Genomic DNA, 16,479 nt, shown 5'->3' on the forward strand with positions numbered 1-16,479 from the left:
TTTTTCCCCTTTGACTTAAAAGTACATAGCATAAGTTTGAAGGTGATCGATGTAAAGGGCAACGGGCCATCAATGTCCAAACAACGTGTGCGAAAACCACTAAATCGAGAACTTGGACCAAAATGGCCGACCTCCTGTGCGAAATTGCGCTTGGCTCCAAGATACTTTTTTGTAGGTCCGGAGACCCTACATGAGTGTACCAATTTTCGTAATCCTCAGTCAAACCTTGTCTTGGGGCTGACAGTTTTAATGGTCCTAGGGGGCGCTATTTCAGAATATAGGCCACGCCCACAAATCTCAGATGCCCATTTCTATTGGGGGTCAGACTAGGATCACTCACCAGACATTTTGTGGCGATGTCACGATAATTGAAGAAATGAGAGGCAAACGTATTGCCATGGCGTGATGGAGAATTTCGCCATGCTCCCAAAGCCCCGCCTTTTTTCAAAACCTGCCAGTACTGTAGACCAAGTGACCTCAACTTGTCAGCTGCTATTTACAAGATATTCCAGGTGATTGGGTAAAAGGAGTCCAATAGGGAGCTGTGAAAAAAAGAGTGGCGTGGCGAAAGGTCAAAGTTTGAGGCTTAGCCACGCCCACACCTTTATACTTATTTAAAATCCGACGGTTGAATTTTTTCCTCTATGTCTTAAGAGTATATAGCAGAAGCTTGAAGGCGATTGGTGAAAAGGGCGACGGAGCATCACTCTCCAAACAACGTGTGTGAAAACCACTAAATCGCGCACTTGGACCAAAATGGCCGACTTCCTGTGCGACTTTGCACTTGGCTCCAAGAGACTTTTTTGTAGGTCCTGAGACACCACATTAGTGTACAAAATTTTGTAATCCTCAGTCAAAGCATGGCTTGGGGCTGACAGTTTTAATGGTCCTAGGGGGCGCTAATACAGAAAATAGGCCACGCCCACAAACTTAAGCTGACCTTTTCTATTGGGGGTCAGACTAGGATCACTCACAACAATGGTCGAGGTGATATCACGATAAATGAAGAAATGAGAGGCAAACGTATTTCCATGGCGTGATGGCGAATTTCGCCATGCTCCCAAAGCCCCGCCTTTTTTCAAAACCTTCCAGTACTGGAGACCAAGTGACCTCAACTTGCCTGCTGCTATTTACCAGAGATTCCTGGTGATTGGGTAAAAGGAGTCCAATAGGGAGCTGTGAAAAAAAGAGTGGCGTGGCGAAAGGTCAAAGTTTGAGGCTTAGCCACGCCCACACCTTTATACTTATTTAAAATCCGACGGTTGAATTTTTTCCTCTATGTCTTAAGAGTATATAGCAGAAGCTCGAAGGCGATTGGTGAAAAGGGCGACGGAGCATCACTCTCCAAACAACGTGTGTGAAAACCACTAAATCGCGCACTTGGACCAAAATGGCCGACTTCCTGTGCGACTTTGCACTTGGCTCCAAGAGAATTTTTTGTAGGTCCTGAGACACCACATTAGTGTACCAAATTTCGTAATCCTCAGTCAAAGCATGGCTTGGGGCTGACAGTTTTAATGGTCCTAGGGGGCGCTAATACAGAAAATAGGCCACGCCCACAAACTTAAGCTGACCTTTTCTATTGGGGGTCAGACTAGGATCACTCACAACAATGGTCGAGGTGATATCACGATAAATGAAGAAATGAGAGGCAAACGTATTTCCATGGCGTGATGGCGAATTTCGCCATGCTCCCAAAGCCCCGCCTTTTTGCAAAACCTTCCAGTACTGGAGACCAAGTGACCTCAACTTGCCTGCTGCTATTTACCAGAGATTCCTGGTGATTGGGTAAAAGGAGTCCAATAAGGAGCTGTGAAAAAAAGAGTGGCGTGGCGAAAGGTCAAAGTTTGAGGCTTAGCCACGCCCACACCTTTATACTTATTTAAAATCCGACGGTTGAATTTTTTCCTCTCTGTCTTAAGACTATATAGCAGAAGTTTGAAAGTGATTGGTGAAAAGGGCGACGGAGTATCACTCTCCAAACAACGTGTGTGAAAACCACTAAATCGCGCACTTGGACCAAAATGGCCGACTTCCTGTGCGACTTTGCACTTGGCTTCAAGAGACTTTTTTGTAGGTCCTGAGACACCACATTAGTGTACCAAATTTCGTAATCCTCAGTCAAAGCATGGCTTGGGGCTGACAGTTTTAATGGTCCTAGGGGGCGCTATTTCAGAAAATAGGCCACGCCCACCAGATGTTCACATCAGATCTTTTGGGGGGCCGGACTAGGATCACTCACAAGAAGTTTCGTGACGATATCTTTGGAAATGACGAAATGGGAGGCAAACGTAAGGCCAAGGCGGTACGCCTGAATTCGCCGCGCCGCCACAGCCCCGCCCTCTGCCGAAAACTCCCATAAAGTGACGCCAAGCAACCCCCACTTGTCTTGAGTTACCAGCTACAAATTTGTGGTGATTAAGTGAAATGGGGCAATTTGGGACCTTTCACAGTAAAACTTGATCTTTTTGGTCCTGAGGGGGCGGGGCTTGTGTGATGTCATCATCCGACCATTCAATTTACTTTGTGGGTGGATGACGAATGACCACAGAAAGTTTGGTAACTCTATTCCATTCAGTTATGAAGTTATAGCAATTTAAATATTTTTGGCGAGTAGTCAAACTTCGAGGCCTGGCTCCGCCCCTTCAGCATATACGAAAACTCAGAATCCTTATCTCATTTTGTTCGCCCATCCCTTCTGAGCAATTTTACACAATTTTTGAGACGATCGTGCGAAAAATGATTGAGCAATCCAATCAGAAACGGACCCTAAAAACGGCAAAAACGGCAAAAAATCGCCATTTCAACCCAAAATGGCCGACTTCCTGTTTGATATTGACCATGGTTGCAAGAGACTTTTCTGTGCGGACTGTTGAGTACTACAAGTGTACCAAATTTCATAACTGTACGATAAACTAAGCTTTATGGAGAGGGGTTTTTTTCACTTTGTAGGGGGCGCTGTTCAGCCATTTTCTTTGCGATTTTTTTGGGACCTTTAAAATATCAAATTTTTCACCAGGCCTGACAAGTGTGCAAAATATTGTGAGTTTTGGGGTATGTTAAGGTCCCCAAAAAGCTGTTCAAAGGGGGCACGGAATAACAAAAAATAATAATAATCAGAGCAAAAACAAGAGGCCTTCGCAGCGCTTTCGCTGCTCGGGCCTAAATAACAGAAATGTAGTTGGAGTTGTTTCAGATTGAACAGTTTTTGACAAGTTTCAAATTGTAACTATTTTTCAAAAACTACTTTGATCTTAGTTATCTGTTTCAAAATGACATAAAAACATCTTCTTTTCACTTCAGCTCCACATCTCTAAGCTAAATGATCACATAAAATCTGCTTATCTGCCCTCAGCGGGGGGGGGGGGGGGGGGGGGGGCACAAGAGGGGTCCAGGGTGGCACTGGCCCACCCTAGATCTCCATAGAACCGCCCCTGTTGTCAGTAATATGCTATTCCTATTTCACTTTATTTATATTATGCCCATTTCCCAAACTATTTAAGGAAATTATTTTCTGTATGAAGGTTCTTTCTGTCTTCTATTTGAAATGAGTTGTAGGCCTATTTTTCACTGGACATGACTCAGCTGTACATTTTTTATTCAATGTTTTCATCTTAACTGATATTTAATGTTTGCTGGAGATTTATTTTAAACTTTCTCTCCCACGTTGGAGTCCTTACAGTAACGGCAAACTGCAACCAAAGTCCTCTCCCATAAACACGCAGACTTCAATAACTTGCGGTGATTAAAAGGCTCTGTCATTCGTCTTTCACTCGTTAAGACGGGCTCTCGGATTTCAAGTGTCTCCTTTTACACCCCTGAGCCGCCACATTCATCATGGGGACCGAGCTGAAGGTTTTTTGCGGCCGCTAGAGGAGGATGCAAAAACAAAAGTTGAGTGTGGGATGGACCCGAAGGGTAACTATACCCAATAGACTTTAAAAAAATACGAGCAAAGGCACGAGTCGATGTTTCTCTCCTCGTTTTTGACACAGTTCACCACATTTCATCCACTTGGAAACGTATTATTCCTCCACGTCCTGGGCGTACCTAGTTTTTTTTTTTCATGACAGGGGAGTAAGGTGAGGGACGGGGTCACAGCGCCATAAATACTCGGAAACTCTCTGGATACAGCCTGAGCAGCCGCGCGCGAAAAGGTGCGCTGTTTTTATCCCCGCACATTTGAACTTTTTACCGCAAGTTGATCTTCTTCTGGGAAATGATGCATTTTCACGTGCAAAACGTCTGAATATGTGTTTTTTCCCCGCCCGCACTGCGATGTAGTTCATCACAAAGTGAGATATTTGTCAGGATGCAAGCGCGTTCCGCTCCCAACTGCGCCGTTCTCGCACTTGCGTGGAGCACTTTGACTTTCCTCTCCTGCGCTTTTTGCGGTCTGAGTGACAACCATGTGCACTCCAGTTTTATTTACAGGCGGTTGCGCAATCACGAGCGCAGGGAGATCCAGAGAGAGATCCTTTCCATCCTGGGCTTGCCTCACCGGCCGAGGCCCTTCTCTCCCGGGAAGCAGGCGTCCTCCGCGCCGCTCTTCATGCTCGACCTCTACAACGCCATGGCCGTGGAGGAAGAGGAGTTGCACAGGGGCGCAGGGAAGAGCTTCGGTGCCAAGGCCCAAGGGCACTCCAGGAAAAGTTACTACAACCCACAGCACGCGGGGTACACCCGTGTGGCACAGCCGTACCGAGCGGCCCCTCTGCTGGGCCACAGTCCAGCTGTCAGCACGGCGCACGACACCAGCTTCCTCAATGACGCTGACCTGGTCATGAGTTTTGTTAATTTAGGTGAGTCTGATTGATCCGAAATATCATAAATCACAATTTCCCTTTTTATTGTCCAGTTTGTCCTTCTAAGCTCCTTAATACAACTTTATTATTTAAGTCTACATTCAAATATTTAGTTATAAGGACTAAAACGCTGTTTTCTCCGCCTGTTCAAGTTGCTTAATCAATTATCCTGTCAAAAATAATTTAAACAGCATCGTCAGAATGAAAAAGAAAAGATCTCAAACATATTTAGTTTTACTATCAAAAACATTTTTTCTCAGTGTTTCTTCAGAGTAGCTGAGAGGCTTTGTGTGTGTGTGTGTGTGTGTGTGTGTGTGTGTGTGTGTGTGTGTGTGTGTGTGTGTGTGTGTGTGTGTGTGTGTGTGTGTGTGTGTGTGTGTGTAAAATACTTTTCTACTTAACTCAATCAAGCTCAGTATTTGTCAGTTTTGTGCTGCTTTCCATTAAAAAGCCAGTTGATGTGGATAATGATTGTATTTGTTCGGTAGCGGTGACCTCTTGACCCGGCAGTTCAGAGCAGCTTATCAGATGACTGTCTGACCTTGAGAAAATTGGTTTCAATTATTTCCTGTTGTTAAAAGGGGAGTGATATTGATGGATGTGAGGATCTGTCACCATTACGGAGCAAGCTCTGAAGCCTTGTTCCTCTTGTTTGAAAGCATCAGGAGAATTCAAATGTTAAACATGTCAAAAATAAACTAAACAGCAGCTAGAAGTGAATCGCTAAATCATAACCACTGAAACATATAATCATCAGACTCAAAATCAATGTTTGTGTTGTGGTTTTTTTGAGGGGATTTTATTTACTTAAAATAGAGAGAAACATGTAAAAGTGAATCTGGGTGAAACGTTAATCCCTCACCTTGGTTTGTGGCCATCTGTTTCCACTTACCGCCACACCAGGGCATGTACACTGTCAGCCTTGAATGCTCTGCTCTCAATCTAGGGACTGTCAGTGAACTTCTCAATGGGGCTCTGTCTTTATTACAGTATACGCTCAAATAGGGCGACTGACCTCAGCGGTTTTACAAACATCTATACGGCCTTTCCTGCAGTTTATTATGTTTACTGTAACCGCAAGAATGTGTAACACCAAGACGGGATAGAGTGGGTAAAAGCACAAAGAAAATTGGATATTAGAGCATCTTTTGAAGAATAAAGCTTGTTTTTACCTTTGCTGACGTGTTTCGGCGTCCTCTCCTCAGAGCAGGTTGCTCTGACGAAGGCAGCAGAGGGCCCGAAAACATGTCAGCAAAGGTAAAAACAAGCTTCACTTGCTCCTTGTATGATGAAAAACCAGAAAAATGAAAGTGGATTTAAAAAAAACACAGAGCAAACGTAACAAAGATCTTTTGATGAACTTTGCATAATCGTTGTAAAACAAGCTGGCTTTAATTGAGATGCACCCAGGTGGGTCCAAGCAGGGAGTAAAGCTATTGAATCTGTTTGAAAGTTAAAAGCTCTTGGCTCTCAGTGGCACTTCTGCTTCAGATTACAGTCTGTGGCTAATTTAATAGAGCCCACTCAGTGGGTAAAAGTCAGCCCTGGCCTCTGACTTGTTTGTGCTAAGTAACCGCAGGCGTCCTCTGTTGATAAAACATCAAGAAAGCAAACGGCGTGATATCACATAGAACATCCGCTGACCTCAGTCTGAAACATCTAAGGGAGGGCTGTTGGAACTATTTAGTTTATCATTTTGTTTGATGTTATTTTCATGTTTTATTCCATCTATAAAAATAAAATCAGACCTTTAAAGGGGATGCGTTCCATTACTTATTTCATTAGACAGATTTAGTCGTAAATCTGGAAGAACACGGAGTGGGTCTTTTGGGATTTTACCACCAGAGGTGAGTGGCAGGTCAGAAATGAGGTCAGGGCGAACCTTCACGTGGCGCTGAAGATTCCTGTCTGGTCTTTCCTCTCGCTTAAGGAGCTGAAGAAAGTTTCTTTAATTGAAATCAGCCTGTTTTTCTTAACTGACAGCCCATTCATCATAGTAAGGCACACAGTAGAGGGCCTGTCTGGAAACTGCTACCTGTACTCAGTTGACTGATTTAATGAACTGGAAAGTGCTTTTGTTGGTCCTTTAACTGTTTGGATTGGAAGCTGAATGGAAAAGAAGATGTGATAAATTAACCTCTTTTTCTGTGCATTAACTCTGGTTCAGGAGGTGAACTCGGATGTATTTTCATTTATATTGAATCTCTTTGGCATTAAGAGATGAGATCATCATCTCATATTTTCTTTCCTAGTGGAGAAAGATAAAGACTTTTCTCACCAAAGAAGACACTACAAGGAGTTTCGTTTTGACCTGACTCAGATCCCAGACGGAGAGGCAGTGACGGCAGCGGAGTTCAGGATTTATAAGGACCAGAGTCACGCGCGCTACAGCAACATCAGCCTGAAAGTTGTGATTTATCAAGTCATCAAGGAATATCAGAACAAGTAAGTGTTGTTGAACACTTCAGGTGTGTCTTCAGCTCTGTGCTGATTAGTGGCAGAGGAGTTAAGCATCCACCCGGTAATCGGAAGGTTGCAGGTCTGAGCCCCGCTCAGTCTGTTGCTGTCATTGTGTCCTTGGGCAAGATTTAACCCACCTTGCCTGCCGATTGTGGTTGGAGGTATCGGGGGCGCTTGTGTACGGCAGCCTTGTCTCTGTCAGTGAACCAGTGAACCCAAGGGCAGGTGTGGCTACACTGTAGCTCATCAGCACCAGGGTGTGCATGTGTGTGTGCAGGGGTGAATTAGAGGCCGACCGATATGGTTCTTTCAAGGTCGATGCCAATACTTATTTTTAAAGAATTTTGTTGCTGATGGCCGATATCTAAAACCAATTGTTAATGCTGATATATATTTATATACATTTTAGCAACACATTGATTGTGAAAGACAACTGAACAGTCACTGTGTGCAGTGTTAATTAAATAAGTCAATAAATCTCTTAATATTAATTTACCTTCAAATATAAAACTAACTCAAAACATTAAAAAACACACGTGTTGGGGTCCTTCGGGTCCTTTCTTCAGTCTAGTAGTGACTGAAGGTGGCCGCACAGGTGCCTGATTTTTTAATTTTTTTTAATCGGCTCTTAAAAACTATTTCGGACGATGGCCGATATAGAAAAAAATCGAATATATCGGATGTAAAGCACCTTGGGGGGTTCCAGGACTCTAAAGTTCACTACATAAAATCTAACATTTAGTGCAACATCAAGAGGTCTTAAAAGGCTCACTTCAAGTCCAGTTCGCACAGCAGGATTGTTATAACGATTTTGACCAGACCCTGTCCTTCTAACAATCTTAAAGTTGTGTATGATTGCTGTAATGGCTCTAAAGATAATCTTATCAGATAATCATACCTTTTGTTGTGTGTTAAGCCTAGGACTGCTCCATCTTCAGTGTTATGGAGACACTACGGCATGGTACCAAGAAGCAAGGGCTCTGTGGCAGAGGGTGACAGAGAGAGACATGCCTGATTTTTTTAAATTGTCCATTTAATGCAATGGAGAGTGCGAGCCTGTGATTGGTCAGCATGCTTCTTTCTTTAAATTCGTCAACAGCACCAACATTCTCCAAAAAAGGTGTTAAAGATATCTAGAGACAAACACGGAGCAGATGTAAGAACGTCTGGCGGAAGAATCCAACGATATAAACATTTATAACCTCCATTAAAGGAGTACAAAGAGATTTTTCATCCATGGAAGGAAATTACAGGAAACATGGCTTTGGAGGTGGCGACCGCATGAAGAGGTGGAGGAGAATAAGTGACAAAATTGTGCGTGTTAAAAAGTCTCTGAAATACATTTAAATACACAATGGTGACTACAATATCAGAGACATGTCCCCCCTCCCGAGAAAAGCACTACGTTCTCTGTTTTCCTGGTGGGGAATGGCTTTACAACACTCCCCAGTGTGTGGAGAAGTCTGAAATGAAGATGCTTCCATCAACACGTGTGCGTGACTCCACATCCGAACGGACAGAGAAGCATAAATTAGGTTGTATGAACGCTCCGATCACTCTGGAAGAATGTCAGGACTGCTCCGATCATAAATTCAGGCTTTCCAACACGTTGGATTGTCGGTCTGATTTTCAGGGACAAATGAACAATCTGCTAGCTAATCAGAAGGTGAGGTGACTGAAGCATGTTGAACGCTACTCCTACGCCATGTTTTTTTACTCAGAAGTCACGTTTTATCTTACAAGATTTGCTGTCTAAGAAGGGAATTTCCATGAGTGAAAATGGTTTGTGTGTAAACGACATTTGAAAATCCTGCCGTGTGAGCTAGCCTTAACTCATTCACTGCCAGCCGCTTCCTGATCAGTAAAGCCATTCGCTGCCAGCGTTTGTCACCGTTTTTACTGTTTTTTTAAAGAGTCACAGAACATTGTGCTGTAGGATGATGTTGACGCCAAAACAACCGAAACAAAGAGTAGACTCACCTCTTACATCGGGAAGAATCAGCGCGTTTCGAGCGTTAACCGTTCTTTCATAATCCATTGTTGAATTGTGAGCTGCAGAAGCTTTTCCGGTCCGCGCCTCACTTTTATTACAGCAGCGGCCCTGAACGATCTCCTAACACGTGGATTTTCTGTTTCCTGATCACGTGACGTGTGACATATGTGGATGAAGATCGGCTTTAGAGCTGAGATGTTTGTTCTCACGGTGCGGGGGCTCGTTCCGACGCCCACACATCAAAAAAATGCAAACGACGACTTTAGTCGTCAATGGCAGTGAACGGTTGAATTTAAAATGACGACTTTAGTCGTCAATGGCAGTTAATGAGTTAAGACAAAATACACAAGAAACTAGACGACTTGTACACATGGAGAAAAACATTCTAAGGTAATTTGTTACATTTTAATGAAGAATAAAATGTTTGGTTTGTTTACATGAGGGGGGTAAAACCTATACTGCAGCCGACCACTAGGGGGAATTATGGCTGCTATCAACTTCAACTTAGTTATTAACACGTCGATAGAATGCAGTGGTTTGGAAAAAATTCATATGAAGAACATTGCAAAATACCTTTTTAAATGCAGGCAAATCCACAAAATTCATTCTTTTGAGTTGTTGGGAAAAGCACTTCCATTTACTTCCCTCTTGATGGTAAAAGTAAGGCAAAGTACTCACAACCTGTGCCTTATTTCACATTTGCAAAAGGCAAATACTTCAACAGCCATTGTCCTTTCTGCCTCCAACGGTCATCCTTCTATCTGAAACTCTGCTCTCCCTCATTGGCACCCCGTCTGCTTTACAAATATAGTTCTTGGATAAAGAGAACTCCATTAGCAACGTGGACACTTATGTGACCTGGAAGGTCCATCAGTTATCACTCGTCTTGTGTTGCCTGCCAAGCGGGCCGCGTCCTAGCAAAAGCCACCAGGGCCCACATCAGAGGGGGAGGAGAGGGGGCTCTCTTGGGAGATCCTGCGCTCACTGTTATGCCCGCCACCTGCCTGCCTTAACAATATTCTGAAAATTTAAAGCACGACATAGCTGAATACACTAGGGAGTACTTAAAAGTGGGCCCACATTTGCTTGCCAAAAATGTGTGTGGGTGATTGAAGGGAAGATATGGCCCTCCTGGGCTTTGAAGAGGTCCAAGTCAATGGACTTTGCCTTCTTAAAGGGGAAGAATGTTCAGTTCATGTTTTCACACATGTTTTCACCAAGAATAGCTATTTTAGATTGGTGTTCTCAAACAGGAGCAAGACATTCCCATCGCTTCAAGCTCACCGAGTTCATTTCATGTCACCAGTTCTTTGTTTTTGTTCTACTTGAAACATACGTATGTTGAATGCTGTATGGTATATATAAAATGTTTGTTGAAGTCTAAAACTAGTTTATTATTTTATAATTACTGTGCTTTGGCTGTAGTTTCTGTCACAGGAAGAAACGGTGAAAACAAATAATTTCGTCCCTCTTAATCTGGTTTTGAATTTTGTTGCTGAATAAAAAATGCTAATATAACCAAATGTCATATTTTGCCTTTGGATGCGACTTTAAAGGTGTGGAACACTCATTTAATCAAGACATTTGTAGGTGGTCTTTAGTACGAATTAATGCCTTGTAAGTCATACTTAGGGAGAAAAACTGGTGCACCATTTCCAGGAAGTAGAAGTGAGCCACATCACGTGAGCTTCAGATGGAAAGATTTGGAATCTTATTTCCTGATTTTTGGACATCTCGCCCCGGATTGAGTGACAGTAACGCAACTCAACCACTGACTTGCAACGTTGATGTTCTCAACAAATAACACAAGTTTGAAGAAGTTCTGCCATTTGGTGGGGTTGCTAATGCTAACGGTTAGCTTCTACTATGCAAGACATTCTCTGCTGTTTTCTGGACGCTAAGCCAACAACATCCTTCCCCCTCACGAGCCAAGATGAGTGAGTCCATGAATGTTAAGTAATTTGTCAAGCTCCTCCTATACTTACACCATTTATTTTCTATCCGAAGCTAATGCAGGAGATAGGTGTAGGAGACTACTTTCATGTTCAGCCTGTGTGAAAAACTCAGAGTAACTGTTTATAATCTGAAATAAGATTTTAAAAGTGTTTTGCAGTGTTACACACTTTTAATGACACCAGATCACCACAAACTTCCTTCCTACATGCGGTTGTGGGGTCTATAATGTTACACAGAAACAAATCAAATTACTGCACAACGTTTGAAATTGTGCCTTTCAAAAGAGGAAGTTCAGCAGCGGGTCCTTCATAAGAATTAATCCAGAGTTTTATTTCATTTATAATAAACACATGAACTATTGAGGACACATGGAAAAACCTCGAATGCCCCCGACCGGATAGATGTAACCACAAAAACCTAATAGCTGTTGCCTAATCCCATCCGCCGCTTGAAGGCAATTGAGTTGATTGGCGCCTTGTGTCAGGCCTTTGAGCAAAAAATACACACAAGTTGACACATACGATTCATAACTACTCACATGTTTTGTGCAGATCTTGGCACACATTTCACCACAAATTTTCAGCTTTTTTTGGTACACATCCAGGAAACAAAAGTGATCACATTGATTTACTGGAGTCCTTAAGAAATAGATGTTTAGCTTTAAAAAGGTCAAGACCTTTAGCCATAATCGTTTGTCTGTTTTAGTTCATCTTAACTTTTCTGTTTTTCTTTTACTTTCAGAGACGCTGAGACATTCTTTCTAGACTCCAAAAAGGTCCAGGCGTCTGATGGGGGGTGGTTAGTGTTTGACATAACAGCCACCAGTAACCACTGGGTGATGAACCCACAGCAGAACTTTGGTCTCCAGCTCTGTGTGGAGACTATAGATGGCAAGTGAAGCTTTTTCTTTCCACAAAGTTTGTTTTTCACTTTAGAGTCCCTCAAATTTACTTTATTGAACAAAATAGTCAAGTGGCTTATATTTTTAGACAATCAGTTGCGTCTGCTAACAACCTTTTTCTTAAAAAAGTCTTGAGTTTAGCACAGAAAGCAAAGCCTGAAGTCTGAAAAAAATAAATCAAATGACTTTTTGCATCATCTGACTAAGAACTCGCAATGGACTTAGTCCTAAATGAGCCATTTCTTTAATTGCTGTTTTGAAAGTTGTATTTATTTTCTGTTTTTGTAAAGGAAGAAGTATAAACATAAAATCTGCAGGAATCATCGGGAGGAACGGGCCGCAGTCCAAACAGCCGTTCATGGTTGCTTTCTTTAAGGCCAGTGGGGTGTTGCTTCGCTCTGTCAGAGCTGCCAACGGGAAAAAAAAAAACCACAATCGCAATAAATCTAACAACCAACAAGAATCAATGAGAACGCCAAAACCTGGAGGTATGTGCAATAAATCAGGAAGTGTTTTATTTAATAACTGCTCATTTCACCTGTAATTGTTGAGTTGAAAATATGTAAGAATGTTTACTCATTGGTAAAATTCCATACTTCTGAGCTGATTTTTGTGATATCAAACATGCAATAATGGATAAAGATGTAGAACAAGGTAATAAAATTCACACTCTCAGAAAATAAATATTAAAATAACCAAGTTATGTCAACTGGTCCCATTAAACCTAGTTGCTTAAATGTGAATAGTAATATACATTGGTATATGTTGTTATGCTAAAGTAACAGAGCAGTTTCCTACTCCTCCACCCTGCTGGTTGAGAGTGGAATTACAACTGTCGAAAACAACCCAGCTATAGCTAGTGGTAACAACGAGCTGACGCTAACATAAGGCAGCTAAAACTAAAATAAACCACAAAGTAAAAAGATCCACACTGTTGGACAAACAAAAGTATTACTCACAAGTCCAATAGCAACAAAGCCAGGTCATCATCAGTCTGATTAGTAGCCTCCATTTGTCAAGCTGCGAGCGCAGGAGGATTGGACCCAAAGCTCAGAACACCACACAACTCCAGGCTAGAGAGACTGTATAAATAAAGACTCCTTTTATTTGGATGATTAACTAAAAGGCAAAACTGCAGGACTCTTAAGTCAAAATTCTAACGTTCAAAAAGTCGAAAACAAAAGCTGTCTCATGAGCCAGAGTCTATAGTCACAACGCTGACAAAAGACAATGAACCGACAAACACTGGAGACACAGACAGGGTTATGTACACAGGGCTGGGAGATAGGAGACGAGGAGCAGGTGCGTGGGGAATTGGGCACATGGGAAACCAATAAGTAAATGAATGATCTGAAGTGGCGAAGGGAACACACACACACACTAAAGGAGACCAAAGAACTGAGATCATAAACCTATAGAAAACTACAGTGGAGAGACCAAGAGAACATGAGGAAAACCTGGAGGGAGCTGGGGACAAAAAGGGCTGGGGACTACAAGGACACAGAACAGGAGGGGACACCTTGAGGGGGCTGGGAACCAAAGGGACACAGAACATGACACCTTTATCTCCCTCAAACTAAAGAACGTGGTTTTGTGAGAAGAAAACAGTCAGACGATCTAGAAAAAAGTTCAGGCAGCCCACCTTAGTACATGATTACTAGGGAGAACTAAATAATAAATCTAAATACAATTCCTACTTTTAGTTTACCTCTTCACATGTTTTATTGTTTTGATAGTATGATGTCATTTCCTGTCATGTTCAAAAATATTACTTCACATTATACAGATTTGAAAGAAAAAGAACGATCTTATATATAGCGCCTCTCGAGATAAAAATCACAAGGTGTTTTGTTTACTATATTAGTACTGAGAGGCACTTTTCAAACAGTATTTTTCAATAATTACTGTTATTAAAATATATAGTTTTACTGATCCAAAGTGTGGAATGTGAATTTTTCGCATTTACAGTTTCAAGTAGGTGTAGTTAACATTTCCTTTTCAGAGGTTGAAAATTATTTCACCAGACAAAAAATGCATATACGTTAGTCTACTCAAATAAGAATACAATTAAAAGATATTAGATGACTAAATTGTAAAAGACTAAGACAAAATATAAATTACAATTTCTTGTCAAAATTAACACTTATCGAGAGTTGACTTGGCATAGGCATCTGGTTTGGATGCTTCCTGGACGCCTCTCTGCGGCTTTCTGGGCACGTCCAACTAGGAGGAGACCCAAGGAAAGACTCAGGACATGCTGGAGGGACTGTGTCTGTCATCTGGACAGGGAACGCTTTGGGATTACTCTGTAGGAGCTGGGCCAAGTAGCTGGGGAGAGGGAAGTCTGGGCCTTTCTTCTTAGACTGCTACCCCGAGACCCAACCCTGCATAAGCGGATGAAAATGGATGGATGGATATGTTGTAAATCAGCACCCGTTCTTCTTTCATCTCTTAATTTTTGTTCATTTAATAATCTTATAGATTTGAACACAAGTGAACAGAAGCAAGCCTGTAAGAAACATGAGCTTTACGTCAGCTTTCGGGACTTGGGTTGGCAGGTAGGATTCTGTAATTTAACATTTTATGCAAAATGTTTAACATAAACAAAATACAATGTGGGGACTGGAGAAAAACCATTTTTATCATAAATTATAAAATGAATTTATTGTTTTGTTTGTTTATTTGTAAAGGACTGGATTATTGCACCAGAGGGGTATGCTGCTTTTTACTGTGATGGCGAATGCTCATTTCCGCTCAACGCTCACATGAACGCTACAAACCACGCAATTGTGCAAACCCTAGTGAGTATCATTAAGAGGTGATTGCACCTATATGTTGTCAACAATCATATTAACCTTCTAATATTCATATCATCAAAATGTGGACTTCTTTGTATTTTTCTCCACTTTTAAACACGCTATCATTTTTAGGTCCATCTAATGTTTCCTGACAACGTGCCAAAGCCATGCTGCGCCCCAACAAAGCTCAACGCAATATCAGTGCTTTACTTCGACGACAGCTCAAATGTTATTCTGAAAAAATATAGAAATATGGTGGTCAGATCTTGTGGGTGCCATTAGTAATGAGGTGTTTAAATTATGGTGGTCCGATGTGGGAAATGCTGGAAAACACATCTGCTGCAGGTGTGATGTGATGTACAGTATTATGTGTATAAGGTTTTCTTGCTTAATTTATTTTTGTTTGATGTTTTTAAGTTAGCACTGAATATTGTGATATTTAAATCTTTAGCTTGAAATGTTTATTTTACTTTACATAAATTATCTAAAACATCCGTGTCCATTGGCATATACTTTTTTATCTTTAGTTCACTGGAGTCCAAATTTGTGTTTCTTTTTTTTTTTTTTTAGTTTTTAGCCACGTTTTCACTGTAGTCGTTCTGAGAAATTCCTGCAAGGGAGAAAAGGGACCAAGAAACATGATGGCTGGCCTCTTAACCGTTTAAGGAATTTGCTAAGACATTTTGCGACTGCTTCAGCAGTGAGTGACATAATTGATCAGTGCCTAAAGGCGTCCGCAGAGTGATATAAAATGTTTTACTTTGTCAAGGTTTGCTGTCTTTTAATCCATTCGGGGGATGAGGAGAGCAGATGTGTGATTTGAAATGTGGCGTTTAATGACCAGAAGAAGTGCCGTTTTTAAGGCGCTTTGTTAGAGACCACAAACGGGCCTTTTCATTTCACCTGTACTTGTTGAGTTGTAAATATGTAAGAATGTATACTCATTGGTTAAATTCCATATTTCTGAGCTGATTTGTGTGTTATCAAACATGCAATAATGGATAAAAATGTAGAACAATGTAATAAAATTCACACTCTCAGAAAATAAATATTAAAGTAACCAAGTTATGTCAACTGGTCCCATTAAACCTCCACCATGGTGCCAACAGAAAAAATGCTAATTGCTAGCAGCCATAAAGCAGGTACACAGTGCCTCCTAGGACACCTACCTGCTCCACAAAACTAACAAGTGCAGTTTTTGGTCAGCAAAGAGCTGCACATTGGTGTCAGGTATAAAATCGGTCAAGTTTCTAACTCAACAATCACCGAGATCAACGTTAAAGCTCTAGTTTAAAGTTTTAAAAACAATTCGGAACCAGATTACATGACTTTATTAAGTTAAAGTAACATTTAATTTTTTTACAGGGTAGGACTGTTTAGTTAATATTTTGAGTAGTGCGGTGCTGTTGGGACAATTAGCACAAGTAGGACAACTGTTGAAAATGTCAGATTGGTTCACTGGGAGACAAAAATGTATTTTCTGTTCGAAACCCAACCACCTAGAGCCATTTTCAGGCTGTCACTGTCTTTTAGCATTTCTTCAATTTCATTCTATTTAAGCCAGAT

At 41.5% G+C, this 16,479-nt stretch overlaps 1 protein-coding gene across 2 annotated transcripts; it reads left to right on the plus strand.

Annotated features, from left to right (window-relative positions):
• The first annotated feature begins 3,559 nt into the window (after positions 1 to 3,559).
• On the plus strand, positions 3,560 to 15,981 carry bmp5 (bone morphogenetic protein 5). Of its 2 annotated transcripts, none has more exons than XM_070541958.1 (7): positions 3,560 to 4,802; positions 7,058 to 7,250; positions 11,956 to 12,108; positions 12,410 to 12,603; positions 14,597 to 14,673; positions 14,806 to 14,916; positions 15,046 to 15,981. In XM_070541958.1, the coding sequence occupies exons 1-7, from the start codon at positions 4,313 to 4,315 to the stop codon at positions 15,193 to 15,195; spliced, it is 1,368 nt and encodes a 455-aa protein (XP_070398059.1). In that variant the 5' UTR covers positions 3,560 to 4,312; the 3' UTR covers positions 15,196 to 15,981. The 2 variants fall into 2 exon arrangements, with proteins under 2 accessions (XP_070398059.1, XP_070398060.1); XM_070541959.1 differs by having other exon boundaries at positions 14,806 to 14,933; positions 15,046 to 15,172.
• Positions 15,982 to 16,479: the final 498 nt, after the last annotated feature.

The sequence above is a fragment of the Nothobranchius furzeri genome, chromosome 12 (genome assembly GCF_043380555.1).
Source record: "Nothobranchius furzeri strain GRZ-AD chromosome 12, NfurGRZ-RIMD1, whole genome shotgun sequence".
NCBI classification, from domain to species: domain Eukaryota; kingdom Metazoa; phylum Chordata; class Actinopteri; order Cyprinodontiformes; family Nothobranchiidae; genus Nothobranchius; species Nothobranchius furzeri.

What these genes read in the sequence shown, in the direction of transcription:
- bmp5 (XM_070541958.1), top strand. Translation starts at nt 4,313, where the DNA reads ATGCAAGCGCGTTCCGCTCCCAACTGCGCCGTTCTCGCACTTGCGTGG. An exon ending in ATCAAGGAATATCAGAACAA is followed by an intron (nt 7,251 to 11,955) that starts GTAAGTGTTGTT and finishes TTTTACTTTCAG; the next exon opens with AGACGCTGAGACATTCTTTC. An exon ending in TTCGGGACTTGGGTTGGCAG is followed by an intron (nt 14,674 to 14,805) that starts GTAGGATTCTGT and finishes TTATTTGTAAAG; the next exon opens with GACTGGATTATTGCACCAGA.